The 20937-nt window shown below is 40.9% G+C and overlaps 1 protein-coding gene across 1 annotated transcript in view; it reads right to left on the minus strand.

The window, feature by feature from the left end:
• The window catches only part of LOC128357993 (plexin-A1-like), a 221860-nt gene that overhangs the window by 85601 nt on the left and 115322 nt on the right, over nt 1-20937 (minus strand). The window contains 1 exon segment of the mRNA XM_053318444.1: nt 4496-4696. Within this exon segment, the coding sequence (XP_053174419.1) occupies nt 4496-4696 (201 nt within the window).

The raw sequence follows: 20937 nt of genomic DNA on the forward strand, positions 1-20937 counted from the left end.
GTCAGCGTAATAAATCATGTAAAGCAGGTTTGCTGGTTGTTGCTGATGCTACAGTCTCCGTCTGCTCCACATGATTAGGAAGAGGATCATGTGGAGAATCTCCATATGTCTGCTTCACGTTGGGCAACTGAATCCCCTGGGGAGGAAGTGTGTGCATGTGTGTGTGTGTGTGTGTGTGTGTGTATGTGTGTTGTCCGTGAACAAACCAGTAGGTATCTGCGCAGCTTGCAATGCAACCTATCAGTGTGTGCGCCAGCGTGTGTTCTTCCTGTGAGCATCCATGCATACGATGCGTCCCTGGTGTATTTGAGTATGCAGGTTCAATGTTTCGGAGTTGGCTGGGGGGGAGGGGGAGGGGGGGCTAAATAATGCACAAAGAGACAGTAAGATTGAATGGATGATTGTACATCCACTGCTGGCTAATTTTCTCTGTGATTTATTACACTGTACTGTCCCCAGTCACAGCCAGCCGTGATACATATACAAACACTTCCCTACTGAGAATACTGAATACAATGGTAACCAGAGCGCACGTTATCAATCATAGTGGATCCGCTATATGTTGTTCCTCTGTATTAACTCTTTCACTCTCATTTTTCATCATAACACACTCATCATTACTCATAACAAAGTAGGTATTTGTGGAGAGCTGCCACAGATTTCAACTGTTATTTGACTATGTACTAGAGCTGGACAGATATATCGCTCTGCTGATATTGGCCTATCACAGACATATCAGTATTGGTGTACAAGTTGTCCAATATGGGTCAATATTTTATATATCTGATTCTTCTTCTTAATACAAGTTTGATATATATATATATATATATATATATATATATATATATATATATATATATATATTTAGGTACATGTTTTTTGCTGGTTTTTGCTTATAGTTTTTTTTTTTTTTACTGATGTCACTTGGTACAATAAGGTTCATTCTTAAACTTTAAAATGTGTCTCCATCTCATATCTTTGTCACAAGTGATAACCACACTTGATGGATCATTGCAAAATGTGTATTAATTCATATATCATATAATTATATAAATCTGCCATATGTCGATATTGGAATTTGTTCACTCCCTAATATCAGTATAGGCATTAGACCCAAAAATACATTATCGCTCGAGACCTATTATATGCAACTCTAATGAAGAGTTTATGGATCAATCTAATTTTATTTTTTTAACCCATGTTGTTTATTTTAACCTGCTCTACTTGTCTGCCCTTGTTTTATTGCTTTAAATGTAAAGCAGGTGCTATATAAATAAAGTTATTATTATTAATAAATCAACACATATGAATGTGTATGAACATTTTAGGTTCTTAAAACTGCAACAATAAATATTTTATCTAAATGTAGGTCCAATAATTATGTGTAATGTGAGAATGATCATCCAGGTGTGCATTTCCCCTCAGTTCTACAAAGCTTTTAAGCATCTTTCAGCTCCTTGTTTTGATTTTACAGCACATAGTTTTACTGTTTTTTATTCAGTCTTGCTGCTTTCATCAGTTTCATTTCCAAAACAAGCCAGCAAGCTGTTTTTCTTGTGTGAAAAAAGCTTCAATAAACCTGCTGCACACTACATACTAATCCAATCCAATCCTCTTTATTTATATAGCACGATTTTAACAAACACAAGGTTTCTAAAGTGCTGCACAACAAGATAAAACACAATAAATAGATAACACAACTAAACACCAAGCAGTAGACAACAAAGTTGGCACCTAGTTGGTGAACTTCTTCAGGAGTTTGTGGAAATTATAACAGAACTAAAAGGAGAGTAAATAAATCTGTTAGGTAGCCGGTAGCACAACTTCAAATGTTTGTTGCATATGTAAATAGGCAATAGTGTGTAAACTGTTAACCATTTCAACATTAAAAGTGTGTAATATTTACCTTGTCTCCATGTGTGGTATGAAACTCAAACAGCAGACTTGAAACTTGCTTTATTTGTGTAATTTATCACAGCAAACTTTAAATCAGCATTCAGTTTATTAAAGTTATGTAGGTGATGCAATGCAGAAAAAAATGGGTGTGTTATTTTCTGTTGTTCCCAACAGGTGCTGGGATGTGAAATAAGGTGACATCATCGTTTTGGACACCACAATTAATGCAGCTTCTTCTAGCCTGAAAACTCTACAACCTGATAACTTTCTATGGCTGACCAACTTTGTTACCCGTCCCCGTTGTCCGCTCTGTCCTTCCACCCTCTGCTGTTCTAGTTCGTCTCAGCACTTTCACTTTTGCACAGATCATGATTTCTTTGTTTTTTTTCCCTCCTTTCAGCATCCCTTTCTCAACCAGTAAGATATTTTATATTCCACATACATTCTCTCTCCATCTGTTACTCCCTCATTTGTTTGTTTCCCACTAGTTTGCTCGCTGAGCTTAGCCTATCTTTCCTCCCCTCTGTTTTTTCTTTATTTTTTTCCCTCTCATTCTCTTGCCCCTCTTTTTACTCCCTCCATCAGACTCTTTGTGCGTAGTCATTGTCTGCTCCTAATTCCCTCAAGTCCTCTTTGGCTCTATCTTCCTTTGTCTTTTTGGCTTCGGTCTTTGTCTGTTTTAGTGGTCTTGTGTGTGTGTGTGTGTGTGTGTGTGTGTGTGTGTGTGTGTGTGTGTGTGTGTGTGTGTGTGTGTGTGTGTGTCCGTCAGTCTGCCGCACCACTGAAATTCATCATCATTTTATCTACAGCTCCCTTAATTGGATCCTATCATAGTCCCACCTGAGGAGGAGAGGCAGGGAGGGAGGAGAGATGGAGGCTTACTCACTCGGAGCACCACAAGGATGTGTACACGTGGGCGCATCCAATCACACAGACACACACCACACACACACTTCACCCCACCCCACCCCCCCCCCCCCCCATGTCTACTTTCATAAACAGCTGCAAAGTTGTGTTGAGGCTTATATATTTACTATTTTCCCTGCCTTCTGAAAAGAGAACATTGGGATTTTATGATACATTAAAGAGGATGGAGGATTGAAGAAATGAATGTGTGTGTGTCTGTGTGTCTGTGTGTGTCTGTGTGTGCATCCATTGGGTTTGCCAGTGAACCAGAGATTTGCTGAGGAGAGTCTCTGTCCTCCAGCATCAGCAACTCTCAGCAGTCGTACTGGTGTAGTAATGAATGTGTGCGAGTGTGTCAAACACTGGGGATGCACACAGCACGCACTGCTGTTTCCTGGAGTAAGTGCTGGAGTTTGGAGGCGTGGGAGGCTTTGAAAACACACTTAAAGAAAAACCAACAGAGAGCGAATAAAATAACTAACATACAACTTGTGGTCTGAGAGCAATCTGCTGTTTATCTACATAACGCACTTGAGTCGTACTGGTGTTATAATATCAAAGAGGGAGGTCAGACTTTAAGATATATACAGCTGTTATTCAAAGCCGTTCAATAGTAAAAGCTAGAGTTCCTTCAGTGATAGAACTGTGCTTCAGATTTTTACCGTTTTATTCAAATACTCCACTCATTACTATTTTCCTGCCACTCAGTCTCTATTCAAAAGGGCTTTCAAGTTGTCAGGTCACAGAGGGCGCATGAAAACCTGTAATAACAACCCCCGAAAAAGTCAAATCCTAAAGAGCACTCTCTCGCCGAGCAATTACAGAGACACAAGTCATTTAATATGCACAAATTACCTTTCCGGAACACAAAAGAACTGTAGGAGCCGTCATTAAGGCCGCCTTGGAACTATTTTTCATGTTACAGTTTAACATTAGAGGCAGAGAGGCTTCCAGGATGGCTGAAGCTCATTCTTTGCCTTTTAGTAACAGCAAAAAAAACAGCAAGAGGCCACAAATCAGTGTCGTGTTCCCGAGCCTAGCGGGCGGTCGAGGTAAATGACCGTCGAACCCCGACAAGTGTGTGACAAGCTGACAGGAAAAAGGCGTCCGGTGAGGACGCTAAAAGCCACGCGTTGGTTCCCGCTGCCTTTTTAACTGTTAGGGAGCGGCTGTTGGACCTATCACTGTGAGCGAGCGCTTCGGTGTGCCCGCCCGCATGTTACTCATATGTCTTGTTAAGTAAGTCATAATTGGGAGTCATTAAAATGCCTGACTCGTGCCTCGATAGGAGCTGAGGAAATTAACATTCCTGAAATGGTTGCTCCTTATTAGTGATGACAGTTTGACTGAAGGCTGAGAGGCGGGAATGAAGAGAGAGTGGCTTTGCGACAGTCGGTGCCTTTGGCCATACGCCTCGGTTTTCGAGCGTCTCCCGTGCCACTCTAGTCAGGTTCTGCAGGTCTCTCTTCCTCACACTGCTCTAAAATACTATATGGAGCTCCTCTTGATAGATCAAACAGTTGGGGTTGGTCGGAGCAGAGGGATAGTTGATTAGGATTGGCCGAGATGGTAATCAGTCAATAAAACCCCCCTGAGCCACCACGTAAGCTCACATTTATCAGGTCAACGGACACTTGGAGGGATTTCACCCCTGTGTAAGCTGATGTAATGTACGTAGATGTGTGTGTCTTACCGTGGTCTTCTGACACTGTATGCTGGTGCTGTTGAACCTCAGAGCAGGGACGTTGTGTGTGTTTCCCTGGATGTGGAAGATGCATTCGTAGTTCCTCTGTCCGGACTGCGGTTGTGGAAGATTCTGGGCCAGCAGGGTGATGGGCCTCATGACTCCAGCGGGGATATAGATCTGGGTGGAGGGCAGGATCTGAGGACACTCCTGGACATGAGGAAAAAAATAAGAATAAAAAAGGGAGTGAGACACAAATGGAGAAAAAAAGGAGGAGATCTCTGCGGTCACAATTATGACTCACTTTATTATTCTTCCCAAGAACATCCAACTGCTTAAAACACTATCCCAGCATGCTTTGTTTTCATGGTGGGATATGTTTGAAGAATCAAGCGGTCCTAAAACCTCCACTTACAAATTCCCAACACTCCTGAGGATCAATTTGTCCTATTTCTAAACCGCTGAATATTGAATGTGGCAGTTGCTTGTCAAAATGACTACATGGCATTTTGGAATCAAACCCTTCCCAGTATTAATGAGGCAGTTATGGATATTAAGCATGTTTTGGCCTGAATGAACACACCAAAGGATATTCTAATTCCTTTCTGTGTGGACAAAAAAAAAAGAGCCTGAGGCAGCGTCTCAGAGGGATACGGACAGTGTTAATTCTACTACGCCGTACTGTAAAACAGCGAGTGTGGCGGATTAGAAAAGGGAGATGAGTGAGGGGTCAGCGCTTCCATTCAGCGGTTTCTCGTCGCTCTTCAATCAACAAAAAATTTGGCGAGAGCAGTAACTTTGCATATTAATTAAAGGGAAGTAATTGAAATCTCAAAGCGTTTTTTTTTTCTTTTTCTTCCAGCCGCAAGTAAATGACAAGACAACATGCGGCTGTCAGCTGGAGTCTTTGCTTCACTACTGCTGATGATCTAGAATCAAGGCTGCATTAGTACACCCAGGGGCCTCAGGGCTCTGAAGCTCATGCACCCCCCCCCCCCCAAACATTTATTATATTAATATTATAATAACGCTGCTGTGTAACTCCATGTTTTGTTTTGGACATACTAGATTTCTGACAGTGACCGTAACGATCAACATTAAGAGAATGGGTCAAGCCTTGTGTTGTATTTCTCTAGAGTCCAACATTTGTGGGCTCCTTTCTGCTCAAGGGCTCTTAATGTTGTCTAATTATCAGCTTGTCAATCAACTAACTGTAAACTCAAGTGAGATTGACATAAGTGTGTTTTAATACAGGAGTCATTTGCATTTTTATGTATTGTCCAAAGGTGGTGGAGTTATTGTTTGAAAAGAATATCAAGTGTAACAAAAAGACTGACTTGCTAAGACACGATCTGCAGTTTAAGTGGATTTAAAAAAAAGCTTCTGCTGTACCATAAAGGCTGTAATTACCACTGAACTAGTTCATATCTACTAATGTGTGTCTGCTGTTCATCTGGAGACGCGGTAAACAATCATAAGGCCGTACAAACACCAAAGCGGAATGTATAAATTTAATCGTATTCCACTTGAAGCGCCATTAGGCAAACTATCATTTTCCAATTAGGAAGGAACATTTATATCCGCATTGATAAATCAGTGGAAAACTACATTTTATTTAATCAGGAATGAATACCTAAAGTTAAACCGCACAGCCTCGTGCGCTGCAGAGTGAGCTCAATTTGAGTTAGCTCTGTGCTGAGCTACTGTCTAATGGAGCATTGGTAATGACTTGCAGATTGGTCTGGGAACAGCAGAGAGGATGTGGAGGGGAGAGAGAAATTTGGCTGTAATGGCATCCGGAGACACCTCTGCTCCCTTCGCGACAATATAGCATGCTCCCACAGCCGGAGGTGATGCTGACGCCATAGGAGAGAGTGCAGGGAGAGATTTCAAGGTGTAAATGTGTGGAGATTGTTTAAAATGAAGTGTTAATTCAACATAATTGCAAGTGAAGAAGTGTGCAGAAATGAGGAGACGAGAGTTGCATGGACACTTTAACTTATATAAAATACAATAAGGGAGGAAAAACATTATTTCAGCATGAGGCGTTGTCATGTTTCGTCATTAAGTTATCTTAAAGCTGCACTAGTTTATACTTTTTATGTTAACAATAGATTCATAGTCTAGAAAAGTGTATGTTAGTGTTGTGTTTTTAATTTATTCTGCTTTATTCAAGTCTCTCCCCCCAAAAAAACTATTAATGCAGGTTTAAAACTATCTTTAAATTAACCACAACATATATCGACCGCCTGTTTTCAGTCGTAGATTGTGTCATTTACGTCTTTTGAACAGTAACTGATATTTTTGCCAACTGTCTTGTTCCAATTTACGGTAAAACATAAATTACCAGTTGGATAATGTGAGAAGTCTCACATCCTACTTGTAATTACCAGCAGGAGGTTGCGATGAACAGGTTTTTCCCTGCCGGCGGCTCGTATTTACAGAGGATCTGACATGATGTGAACGTGGAGGAGGAAGAGGAGGAGAAGGAGGAGGAGGAGGAGGAGAGCAATAAGGAAACACAGAGAAGAGATCAACTCAATGCCAGTGAGCCCAGTGAAGCAGATTGTCAATTAGTGGGGCTGACAGTTAAAGTTTAAAGTATTCACAGATGGCGACAGACCGCTAATGAACTGCTTCTAGCCTCTAATAAAATGGAAAACAGGACTAAAGAAGCTGAGAAAGGAAAAAATGGGAATGTGTATGGATGTGTGTGGTTATGATGACTGAAGTCACTTTCAGGGACACGCACACCACATTAAAGACCAGTTGCTTGGGGGCAAGCTTGTGCAATTTGGGACAAAAGCCGCGTCCCCAAATTGTAAAACTCTGATTTTTGGGTAAGTGGTTAAAGTTAGGGTTAGGCAAGTAGTGGTTATGGTTTGGGAAATTAGTGCGTTGGTATGTGTGTGTGTGTGTGTGTGTGTGTGTGTGACTCGATACTCTGACTAGATGGCAGAGTATCTACTGAAGTAGCTTTCATTGTTAATGTAGGACGGACTGCGCTTAAACATCTGCTCCACTTGTGGCGTGGAAATCCTGCATGGTTACCACACACACACACACACACACACACACTCAAACCACTTCACATCTGTGCCCTTCTGTCGCTCCAACATGTGTACACACACACAAACACAAACACACACACACACACACACACACACACACACCCTCTTAAGGTCTCTTCCTTATTACCGATGAATCAAATTCAGGATAAAAAGCTAATTCCTCTGAGGAACTTGATAATGTGCACTACACACACACACACACACACACACACACAAATGTAAAGGAATACCCCACGTAGGACCTATATACAGTGCACAAGACTCACAATCACATAAAAGGGAAAAAAGAGAGGGTAATACACACACACACACACACACACACACACACACAAAGGAAAGAGGGAACAAAAGACGTGGAAGCAGAGGATTGTGGGAGCTGTTTCATTAGGAGTGGTGACAGGTGTCAGAGCTGAGTCTGCATCAGATAGCGAAGCAGTACAACACAATGAGACACAACAATCTCTTTTACCTGGGGGATTCCTCTAATCCGTCGCTCTTTCTACCCTCTCTTTTCTTTTCTTCCTCTCGCTCACACTCGATCTTCTCAACATCCTCTCTCTCTCTCTCTCTCTCTCTCCCTCTCTCTCTCTCTCTCTCTCTCTCTCTCTCTCTCTCTCTCTCTCTCTCTCTCTCTCTCTCTCTATCTCCATCTCCTTCTCTCTTACTTTCTTTGCCTTTGTCTTTCAACCTTAAATTTTATCCAGGGACAACAGTCAACTGAGCATGCATCCTCCTTTACAAATTCATATGATTTCACACCTGAGAGCTTGACGGTAGAATTGGTCTGCTCCCGGTGGCCCACCGGAAACTTCCCAAATACAGACACCCGCGCTCCAAATTTACTAAAGGGGTGAACGGTGCCGTGGAGGGTGAGTGGAGATAAACCGTCGGATGAGAAAAAGGCTGAGGAGAGATGAAGCGAGAAGGAAGAAGGGGGGAGGAGATGAGGAGGCGAGGTGAGGTCTTGGGAGCCGTTCACTCGTTTATTAAAGTGGGGGATGAGAGTGGAGGAGGTCCCCAACAGAGCGAGGCAGGGGTGGAATGCTGTGACATGGGAGTCGTACACAGAGCTTATATCTATCCAATCTAATTCCCACATGTGCAATAGATACACACATTATGCTACATTTAGATACATGTACACAGAATGCACATAATATAATCACACACACACACACACACACACACGTTCATATTGATCGTCGCGCACATACAACTACACACTCTGATCCAAAGCTAAATCTTGCCCTCTGGCTCTGTGCAGTAAAAGTTGTGCAGCCTTAGGTCTGTGGAATGTTTTACAGTAGCCTTGGGGCCAAACACACAGACGGCGTGATCAAAGGTAGGAAGGTTAAGCCTTCAGCGGAATTGGTCTGGAGTTTGTCTTCGATACTCTCAATTTAAAATCTCTATTACCCTTCTGTCGCTTGCTTTTGGTGTCTGTGGGATTAAAACAGCACCTCGTCTCAGATCCTGAGGTGATATTTTCCAGAATATGTTCGACCTCCCAGAAAACAGTGTGTCACAAATTCATACTATGTATTAAATATGCTTGATTTTTGAGTTTGTGGTTTGTTCACTCTGGAATAAAATGGCTAAATTTGGTAGATGTGTGGAAATAGGAAATGTATTGTAGGGTATTTCTGTCTCACATCAGCTTTAATTAATAACAGCAATGATGCTTAGTGTCATTTTGGATGCATCAGGCCCAGGTCCAAGTATTGTGCGTGCTGGCTCAATAGAATACTTGAACTAAATAAAACAGGGCCATCATTAACAGCATCAGCTTCAACTTGATTTTCCTGCTATTAAAAAGTGTTAAACAGCTAGCTGCCAGTATAAATCAATTATCAAGCTACTGTAGATGTAGTCATAGTAGTGGTGGTTTAGTACATGCACAAACTAAATTCCAGCACAGTCTTCAAACCGAACTGACTAAACTTAATCATCATCATCATCATCATCACTGAATCAGCAGCTTTAAGCTTTAGAGATGACCTCACTGATGACAGAGTAAGTCAGCTCAGCTCATGATACAATATGCTGTATATGTACATTACTTCCTGGCTAAAAGCTTACTGGAAAACAGTGAAAGTCATAAATATAAAAACAAAGGATAGGTAGTGCTTCTATTATGTTGTGAAGATGAAGCCTGACCTGAGTAGCTAGGAAGGTGTTATAGTAGGAAGCAGACTCACTTTATCAAGTAAAAACATGTGTCGAAAAAATGAAAAAGAATACACTCAATCAAAAATGAACTGGCTTAACTCAAGATGCACAAACTAATGCATGCTCATATGCACACAGCTACACTGTCAGCCTCTGAATTCCCACTCACCCCTTAAAATAGCCCCTCTACTACTGTATGGGTTTCCTCTCCATTTAACCAACTGGCACTTAACTTGTATGAGTCAACACTGTTTACCAAACATCATTCATAGCATTATCCTCACTAGTGTAAAAAAAAACAATAAATCATGTGAATACTAAACCAAACATTCAACCCTATACTTAGTAGTAATGGTAGTTGGGTGCTTCCTCCTTGTGTTTGTTGAGCACATGGTGAGTATGGTAAGTAACAAAGAAAGACAATGCTTAAAGCGATGGTTCAGTGTAATTTCGACTTAGCGTCATATGCACCATGAGGTCTATCTAATCAGCGCCTCAGCCGTTTATTTTCATTTGGTCGCAAAATAGTGGAGTTAGAGCCATCAGCCGAATGGCTTAGTACAGACACTAACGGGACCACCAGCGTATCTCGTAAATCTCGTAAATGACCCCACTAATAATGCCTGGATTGTTATCAAACTTCTACAGTAGTACAAATAGGGTCTTTACTCATAAATCGATGCATTGGAAAGTTTGTAAGGACACCAGGAGTTTATTAAAATAAATACTTACCTGATGGTTCTTACTCTGCTGCTACTGCTGTAAACATCTCGCGAGATCCCGCACAGATCTCTAGATGTGCTGTGCGGGATCTCACGATATTTCAACGATGTTTACAGCGCCTGTACTAAGTCATTCGGCTGATGGCTCTAACTCCATTATTTGAGCTGATTAGATAGACCTCATGGTGCACATGACGCTAGGTCGAAATTACGCCGAACCCTCGCTTTAACTTATGAAACTCAGAAATAAACCAATAAACAATGACTCAACTTAATACATGGTTGTGCTTTACTTTAACCAAAGAACTTAGCTGCAATGTGAATTGTAACCAAATATTAAGCAAAACACAAACCAACCAGGGATAGTAATGTGTCTGCAAATGATTGATTACTGATAAACTAATGGCTTTACAAACAGTTAAAAAGCATGGTGAAATGAAGAAGACAGCTTGTGTTGATGGTGAAAAATGGGCACAAATGGTATATTTCACCTACTTTGTCACATACATAACACACTTAATTTTGTACAGAACTAAACCTAACCCGAACCCTAATCCTAACACTAACTTCATGATTGTATTAACAGTGAGACAATCACTCAGTTATGTCGGTACTGAACATATGTGGAACTCAAATCAGAGAAGGGATTTGTAATGTCCGTCTCTGATAGTAGTTATAGCAAAATAAAACCTATGGTCTTGGAAATGCAGGGTTTGGGTTTAGAGTATTTCAGTGGTATGTCTAGGTCAGTTCGCTCAGAGTGAGCATACTGTGCTTTATATTCTACTTTACAGGCATGAGCACACTATTATGTACAATTTTCTCCCTCCTCTGACCACTTTTTTTGGTGATCGTTAAGGGAGTTCTATCCGAGGTCATGTTCATTTCCTAAACCTAAGCCACGGAGAATATTGCATGGAGTATCTTCTTACTAAACCCTCAGCTGATCTTCTTTCCCGCCCTCTGGCTGCTACCTGCTCTGCTGTTTATTTAACTGGGATTATACCTTGAGTCATGAACTCCCGCTGACAAGGAGGCTCTACTGGCTTTTCATACTCAATCTTCCTCTCCCCAAAGCTTCTCCTTTCACTTTTTATACTCTGTTGTCTTCATCCTTCCTTCTGCACTCATTATTGGTGGAGACATTGGGACATGATATTGTAAGGCTACTTGGAACATTAGCAGACCACCAAAACAAATAGAGGGGTCACAAAATGAGAAACATGCATTAAACTTATGCACAGAGGCAAGTAGAAAGTTTAACTCCTCTCATGTTTTGCTGTTTGTGAGTTAGTTAAGCAAAATGAAAGAAAGTAAGTTTATTTATGTTAAGCTGAGATGGAAAAAACATGACATTTACTTATCCTATATTTACCTCTGACACACCAAAAGTCATTATATCGTCTGTTTACTCTCTTTCCCTCACTTCTAATTACTTCCTATCCGGATGATCTTCGGTGATGTCAGAGATGAGGCGAGAGCCCCGATTGGCTGGCTGCTGTCACCCACGAGGCCGCGGAGCTGACAACCTCCGAGTATGATGGATGAGGGACATTGTGTGTTTGTCTATGTGTGTGAGTGTCGGGAGGGGGGTCAGCACAGTGTAGAGGGTCCCCAAGGATTAGCGTTACAGTCCAATGAACCATTTCAGAAAGGAGGGGGCGAGACCCCATCGACCAGTGCTGTTACACACACACACACACACACACACGAGGAGAGAGAAAGGAAGGGACCTGATATGATGACCACATCTCCCAGGAGAGAGAGAGGAAGAGTCATCTCTTGAGCAATGTCTCAGTTTTAGACACTAATATAGTTATACCCTTAGAGAATAAATCCAACACACACACACACACACACAAACACACACACACACACACACACACACACACACACACACACACACACACACACACACACACACACACACACACACACACACACAGCAAAGTACAACGCAATAACATACAGTGATGTATCCTACTAATCCCTGTAGATCTCTCCATTCGATCAACACACAGACAGGTCATAAGGCTCTATCTATATAGATCTCCTCCAACATTTGATCCTCCTATGCAGATACATCTCTCCTTTCTCTTTCTCCTCTTTTACAACTTCTTTTTTCTTTATCGGTGTCTGGCTCTTATGGCCCCATAGAAAATAAAGACGGGTCAAAACGGAGAGAGCTTTATCAGCCTATACATCATGACATCCAGATATTTCTGCTGTACTCAGAGCAGTTACCACACAATATAATATCCTCTCTAGAGGCTTGTCTGTGTAGTGAATCCTGTAGATTTTATGTAAAAAATCCAAGAAGAGAGGTCAAACAAAGACCAGACATAAACTGATATTTATTAGCACGGAGGCTGTAATATCCATACTCTTGTATGGATATTGTTGCTACGGAATAATGATGCTTGATATGTGGATTGTGTGCTGTGTTTAGCACATGTCTAATGTACAGTGATATCAGAAGCATAGGACCTCTCTGACCAAAGCTAACCTAATAAAACACTCACTTACACAAAAATGCATCAATTATTCGGCTACTTTTAAATTAGATAACAGTTCTGCTTTCTGTAGGTGGTGCTCTATCATCTAACCTCTGCACACACATAAAACGCAGCCCTTCCTTTACACTGGAGGTTTCTTCACAGAAACGACCTTCCAGAGACAAGAGTGAACTGAAGAAGCTTATATGAAGTGGATATATGAATCCCTGATGTGTTATAGTGTGTTTGTATTCAGCCTGCACTAAGCGTTAAGGCAGCAAAAGTAGTTCTTTTTTTCATGTGAGTGTTATTTTCATCTCTTATATTATCTTATATAAATGAACCTACTGTACTTCTGATTTAGGACTGTCATATAATGAAATATGTATAAAATCAACTGATTTGTGGCGCACTGCTGCTTAACAACACAGCTCTGTTTTTGATTTTACATAGTTTGTGTAGACTTTAAAGAGGATAAAGGACCTTTTTCTCTGTGTGCTTTTTGTTACTCTACACCGGCCTGTAAATATGCTGCTCGGACAATTGCCTCCCATCTGGTGAGTCTGTACTTCCACAATTTAATTTTCTGTCGCAAATTTTATGAGCCGCTCAAATGTCCGAGGAGTTTGGGGATGGTCATCCAGCGCTGTGATCTTTAGAATGAATCGGAGCTTGACAGACTCCCAAAAACCTTATAAATAAAGTACACATTTTTATTACTGTTTGAGCCAGGTCTCCATGTGTCCAACAGTTCCACTTCTAGACTTGTAGCGATCAAGATACAGAAAAGACAGCGTGCCTATGGGGAAAAGACCTCTACTCCATTGACTGTATAGAGCTCTTCATCACACATGTCTCCATTAGAATAGGAGCGCTCTGGGTGCTATCTCTGATGACCGAGTGCGATTGTGTGTCTATATGGATGCTATCAGGTCTGGATGGTCAAAGAGGAGGATGTAACCGATAAGCATCAGCTAGTGGATCGATAGGCGGCCTCTAAAAATACACAATCTGTTTGTGAGCGTGTATTTCTGAGGGTGACACAGTAGATACACGACAGATAACAAGGCGCTATTCGGTACAGCCTAACTAAATGCGTTCCTCTGATCTTTTTTATTTCAGCCTGCAGGATCAAGATTTGATGAATTTAGTTTCGTCTTGTGAGCGGAAAATGACAAAGTGCTTCTTGTCATGTGGGAACCCAACCAAAAGAAGACTCGCAACCCATTTTAGACCGTGACCCAGTGAATAATAAGATATTTCCTTGACCCACCTAAGCATCAGCCAACCTTTCGAGGTCAGTGTAAAAGCCCATGATAAATGTACTGACTTCCCCATCGTCTATGGGTTTCAGTTCCCATTCGTCCTGCTACAAGAGCACAAGAGCACAAGTTTCTTGGCCCTGAAGGTCCTAGGTCAGAAAAGTTTAAACGATGCACAACACAGTCAACTTCACAACAAAAGATATGGCTGTGTCTAGTATGGAAATTGAACCGGGCCGTAAACTTTTGAAAGAGATCGCTTCTCTTCGCAAGACCCGTTTCATCTTTTATTCTAGGTTTGTGACTCATCCCCTGTGCTTCATTTCAACGAGAAAACTTTTCATCTATTTTGCTCAAATGAACCGACTTCCTCTGTCTTAGTCTCAGGTGGAAGGAGGGCAGGCACCCATCGCACTAGACTAGGAGCTTTTTCTGTTCAATAAAAGGCACTTTGAACTGTGTCAGAATCCTTTTGGAGTGTCCACCCACTCTTACCGTTTTTTTTTTTTTTACTGCAGGGGATATGGAGCGAGGTGGTAAAGATAAAACACAGGAAAAAAAGATCATACTGTTATGAGCTGAAATACTGATACTTTAATGAATATGTGAACATAAACAACGCCTTGACTTCATTACACTTTTATCAGAAGTCAGAGAGAAATTCATCCATTTTACCTACTTTTGCAAACTTCTATGGTAGCTGTGTATGCAAGACTACTTTCATCATTTTTTAATCAAAGCAACTTATTACCTTTTTCCTCACATTTCAAGAGGGACCTACAGTATCAAACTCAAAGGAATGTACACCGCTACAACAAAGCCAACCTATGGGACTAGTGTAGATAATGGAATTATGACAGCGTTTGTTATACAAGGACCCTGTGTGATTGATCTATGACTGCTTCAACTTTGCCTTTTTAGCACTTGAATGAAACAAAATAGGCTTACATGTAGCAATGAACCCATTTTTTAACAAAACCTGTAACTGAGACCAATATGGTCACCTGATCAAGCATACAGTAGATGTTAAAATAGTTGTCATTATGAATAATTCTGAGTAAGAATTTAAGTAGCCTTGGATGTGATTACATATCTGACTCTAAGCATTTGTTCAGAGGGTTTTTTGGTGAATAATCAGCTTTCTTCAAACAGCTGTGGAATGTTTCAATAGTCTTTTCAGATATGTTTGTTAAATCTGTTAAGGGTGACACGGACACAAGTATAGGGCTAGGTATCAAACCTCAACTTTCTGATTACTGACTGAAATGGGTTTACAGCATTTGTAGGTTTAATCAGATATTTCCAATGTAGGTCATAACCTTGCCTGTTTTATACTCCTTTGTTTTGGCCATTTCTTGCACTGTAAAAACAAAAACAAAAATGTCTATATTTTTTTAAATAGAGTATTGTTTTGTATCTGTTCTGGTATCTTGTACCAGACAGCTGGAATCATGTATTCCATTGACCAAACATGACCAAGTCTTAAACACCATGGTTAAAATTCAACAGAGCAATATTGCAATCCTTTTGCTGTTACACAGGAAGCAACTGGTAGCAACTAAACACAACAAACCAATAACAAACCTTTATAAGCAGACTGTAGAACAATGGACTGAAGGGTTAGTGATACCTCTGTTAATTCCTCTTCTCCTCCTCCTCATCAACAGTTTCATGGCCAATAAACTCAACTGAATCCACTGAGACTCCAAAACTCTTCCAAAACTCATTTCCCACATATGATTACTCATGCGCCTTCAGAGCAACAGTGGAATGAGTTTTATTAAGCCTTGAGCATGACGGAGCAGTGGGGTCAGATGAGAAACCGTATTACAAAGGGTCATATGTTTGAAAAACTGGAGTGATGCAAGTCTCAATATGTTTGCTATTTTAATACATTCATAAAGCTCAGTTAATTACACAAAAAGTGCTGCATCTACCCCGCTGTGTGAAAAAAGCCATGAATGGAAGCTAAGTATAAGGTAGTTATGTAAAAGAAAAGAAAATCATCAGTGACATTTGAATATTTCCTGTTCCTGTCCTACTGATGAAAGAAAGTTATGTAGCTCTAAGGATAATCTTAACGACAAACATGTGATGCAATTAAATGCTTTTCAGCAGCAGAGCTTGAGGAAACGAAGAAACTAGGGCAGATAGCATTAACTAAATGACATGGAATTATTAAGTAGATTCTAAGGAGACATGAGGCACTGGTGGTGTCACGACCCTCAAGTACGCTTTCATCTTCTGAATGCTTAAACATCTCTCGCATCCTCCATCCTTCTCCTCTTTTCATCGCCTTGCTCTCTCCTTGCTCTGCTTCTGTGCAGTTTCATTAATGCTGCTCCCTCAAACACATATCTTCCTCTTCTTCTTCTTCTTCTTCTTACTTAACCCACCTAACTCTATATCCTTGTGCTCATTATTGTTTTATTCTTCCTTTTTTGTCTATGTCCTTCTTGCAATGTTGTATAAACTGCTGTCTTAATTGCTAAATCCTTTTACAAGTCTTATTTAAGTATGTCAACTAAAAACCTCATGTTCATTGTATCCTCATTTTCACAAAGCTTGTTGATAGATTGGCCTTAAGCACGTTCACTGTCCATCATCATTCCAGAAGAAATAAAACAAGCTTCCTCACACAAACTTAATTAGAGCCATCTTATCGTGACCTCAGACCTTCCTCTGCATAGAGAAAACAGAACACACTTCAGTCTTGTGATATCACTTCCATGTATTATCTGTTTATTAAATTAAAATTTTGTTGCTATTCTAAAACAACTGGCAGATGTATTAACAGAGCTGGTATCAAGTGTATTTGGTGTATATGCATTTAATTAACCATGTATATGGAGCTGACATAGCTGGATTTGCCACATTACAGGTTGATTAAAAGAGAAACCTGCATGATGAAAATTGTAATCATAGTTTTATTAATTGTCTTTTTTTGCAGAAGGCGTTTTTCCTAATATTTTGTATATACTGCGCACAGTTTTATTAATGAGGCCCCTGGTTGTTTTAGCAAGCTTGCTTCTTCTTTAATAACTAGGCCACTGCAACACTCCCCCCTGTATGTTTTATTGTGGATGCTCCACCTTTCGCTTCTCATCTCATCTGTCTCTCTCCATTAAACACGCCAACGATCAGAGAGGCATCTGGAGATGCATCTTTAAGCTTTAATACACTTTGAATAATTAACACACAAGTGCATGCGCATATAGACACACACACACACACACAGCTGAGTCTATCAGTGGCAGGCAGCTCCCCCAGCCAGCGAGACCTAGAGGGAGAAGGGGAAGCTTGTTCCGTGCCAGCCCACACCACAGAGCCTCCGAGCTGGGCGGCTCAGAGCTGTGTACCAGCCTGAGCTCCAGCAAGCAGTAACAATGGTAAGAAAGCTGCAACTGTGACAACCTTAGCCGGGAGACAGAAAGAGAGGGTGTCTGGCTCCTTCTAATTGACTTGTTCAGGGATTGAGGGACAAGAAGAAGAGCTCGGTGGGTTAGAGATGAGAAGGGGAATCCAGTACAGAATGCTCTGAGCACTGACACTATGGGAGTATGCGTGTAGAACTGCTGGCTTGTGGCCTTTGCAGCTTGTGTGCACGTGCATGCATGCATGCACCCTTGCGGTGCTGCGTTTTCCTGCAGCAGCAGCGAGGTGACTTGACAAAAACATATGAGCATCCGGCCAACTCACTCATCATAGTGATTCATCCTCTAATTAGCAGGACGAAGGCTAACACTGATCCACATATCTGTATTCACCTTCTGTTCATCTGTAGCCTAACAAAGCCTGCTAATGATTATCAATGAGGCTAGGCTACAAGGCCACAGGTTCAATCCCCAGTGCAGCAGCAATGCATCATGGTCCTATACTGTAGTTCACTGAGTGTAATGCGGTCAGGTTTCCAGGAGGGAAAGGGTGAGAAAGAGTAATAGAAAAAAGAACAGATAAGGGAAAGGAGGGGCAAGAGGGAGGAAAGAGAGAGAAAGAAAGGTAAAACAAGGGAGAAAACAGTGACGTGAGACAATGAGGACAGGAAAATGAAATAAGAAATGAAAGAAAAAATATAGAGGCAATTAATGAAGGAAGTAAGACAAAAAGCTACATTTCAGAAAGAAAGAAAAAGAAAGAAGGAACAAAAGAATGAAAGAAAGAAGAAAGACGAAAGAAGAAAAGAAAGAAAGAAAGATCACAGTGAGAGCAGTCAGAGCTGGTGAGTTGCAGCTTCACACAGTGAAAAGGTCAGCGCCTCCATAGTAAAATAAACAGTTGGAGAAAGGCTGATGCAGAACAATCTCTGGCTCATAATAAGCATTTCCTTTGACAGATCTGCATAACTTCACTCACAGGCTATGTCGTAATGAATACATCCAGCCCAAATAAATACCTTCTAGAAGCTGCACTTGTGAACAAATGAATAGAAGAATCAAAAAGAAACAGCTGATCTAAAAATGTGTGATTGAGTGTAGTTTATTGGGAACCAAAACACTGCATTGTTTCCACTTTATGAGTTTAAATGGCTTTATCCTGCTTAGTGTATCTAGTAGTTACATAAAGCATGATTCTGCACCTTTATGTCTAATGCCAACATTCAGGAAGTAGTGTTCCATACATGTAGCGAGGAGGACAGTGAGGGTGGGGGTGGGGGTGGGCGGGAGGTGGATGGGAGTGGACTTTACTTGCTGTAGATGTTCTCCTATTCACTGTTACCATAACCAGGTACTTTGATTCCCTAACCTTAACCACAGCTTGTTTGCCATTCCCATTGTACTTCCCTCACATTAAGTATACCGTAGCTGCCATGAAAAATGTCAGCATTGGAGGTAATCTGGGGTTTATCAGTGTCTGGTGATTGTAGAAATATGCTGCTTACATTATAAAGTATATCTACCTGAAGTATATCTATCTGAACATTGCATTGTACTGCAAAGAGGCCTTATCTAAAGGTAGTTTTTTCTCCATATAGTCTAATGCTTCAACTATACTATGATACAGTATAACATTCATGACAGAGCTTTAGATGACTGTGTGTGTGTGTGTGTGTGTGTGTGTGTGTGTGTGTGTGTGTGTGTGTGTGTGTGTGTGTGTGTGTGTGTGTGTGTGTGGCTGAAAGTTATCCTTGTAATTTGAGTCCAAAGTTACAAATAAAACATTTGACTTAGTCTTGATATCCTTTTCTAAGATGTTTTTTTCCCATTTTTGCCCAGTTAGTGTGTGTATTACACATATTTATGACATATCCAATGATACATGAAGGCAATATGTCAATAATAACTAGACTAGCTTAGGTCATGACTGAATTAAATGGATGTTGCATTGAGTTGTAGAGTTGTATACACACATACAAACACAAACAAATAAGCCCCTTCCTATCTGGGTGTTACTTGGCATCCATTTTATGTCTGTGCTGTCAGTCACCTCCTGCATTAATTCATATTTGGGACATGAAATATCCAGAGTTAAAAAAAATAAAAAAAAGCGACCCCCATGTAAAATGAATGAACGGCTTAATTAATAAGCGAGCGAACTGCAATCAACAAATGAATAAGAGAGGCAAAGCTGGCAGACGGGAAAATAAATGCAAACAAACCTGCTTTTTTTTCTATTACTTTTTTTGTGCTGGTTTTTATTATTGCCTTCCCCCCCTTGTCTCTCTTTTTCCCAAATCTGAATGAAGTCATTTGAACCAACCCCTGGGCCCAGTCGGCTCCACCAGCCCCAATGCTGGGATTCATTGGAGCAGAGCAAATTTGTTTGTCTCCATGTTTGTTTGTCCCGGTGTTTGTTTCTCTCATTGTTTGTGTTTATGCACATTTCTGTTGATGGCCTTCTCAAGTGTTTCTCCAACTCTGGCAATTTTCTGCCTGGTCGCTCCTAATGGGCCTCTCTGTTTATCTGCTGTCACAACACCAGCTGATTTATATATATTTACATATCCAGGAAGTGACAGCAGAGAATTATATTTACTTTAAGCGAGCAAAAAATTATACACTGGCGGTTATTTGTTTACACACGCGCTGAAGAAAAAGTGTTTTTTTTTTCTTTTTTTTCTTTTCATTCACCTGTGGCGTAGATACCAGATATGAAGTGAAGTCAGCCTCGAGAAATATGACAAATACCTTTGGGAAGATAACCAGTGTAGTGTGAATTCAATCACTTTGGAAACTGTCTGCTAATGACACAGGGGGGGGGGACTTTTTTGTTTTTTTTTCAGGCGGTGGAGATGGGCGATATTGCTTTCAGCGGGGGCTTACGAGCTGGCAAATTCAAATGGAATCAAGGCTGGAGGAGATAAATGTGTGTCTGTTGTTGGCTCAAGTGTGCATATGTGTTTCTACAAAAAAAAAAAGTTACCTAGTCAATGACAGAGACGGGAACACTCGGCCCAAACAGCCGTCTGTCTCTTCCCTGTCTGCTGTCTTAATAACAATAATCCAACGTAAGGATGTGGTGATGGTATTGGTGTGTGCGCGCCCATCAAAATTCAGCAAAACCGCCCTGACATTCAAAGTGTCTAGGTAGCCATGGCAACTCCTGCACCATAGATAGAATACATCAGAAGAAAAATGGGGAGAAAATTTAAAAAGAAGAAGAAAGAAAGAAAGAAAGAAAGAAAGAAAAGAGTGAATTTGTTTGGTTCTCTAAACAGAATGAGGATGGATGTCAGCCTGTGTGTGTTTTATACAGGGGGGTGTAACATGTGATGACAGGGTGGAGTCAAGTGTT

Source organism: Scomber japonicus, chromosome 4, assembly GCF_027409825.1.
Source record: "Scomber japonicus isolate fScoJap1 chromosome 4, fScoJap1.pri, whole genome shotgun sequence".
Taxonomy (NCBI): domain Eukaryota; kingdom Metazoa; phylum Chordata; class Actinopteri; order Scombriformes; family Scombridae; genus Scomber; species Scomber japonicus.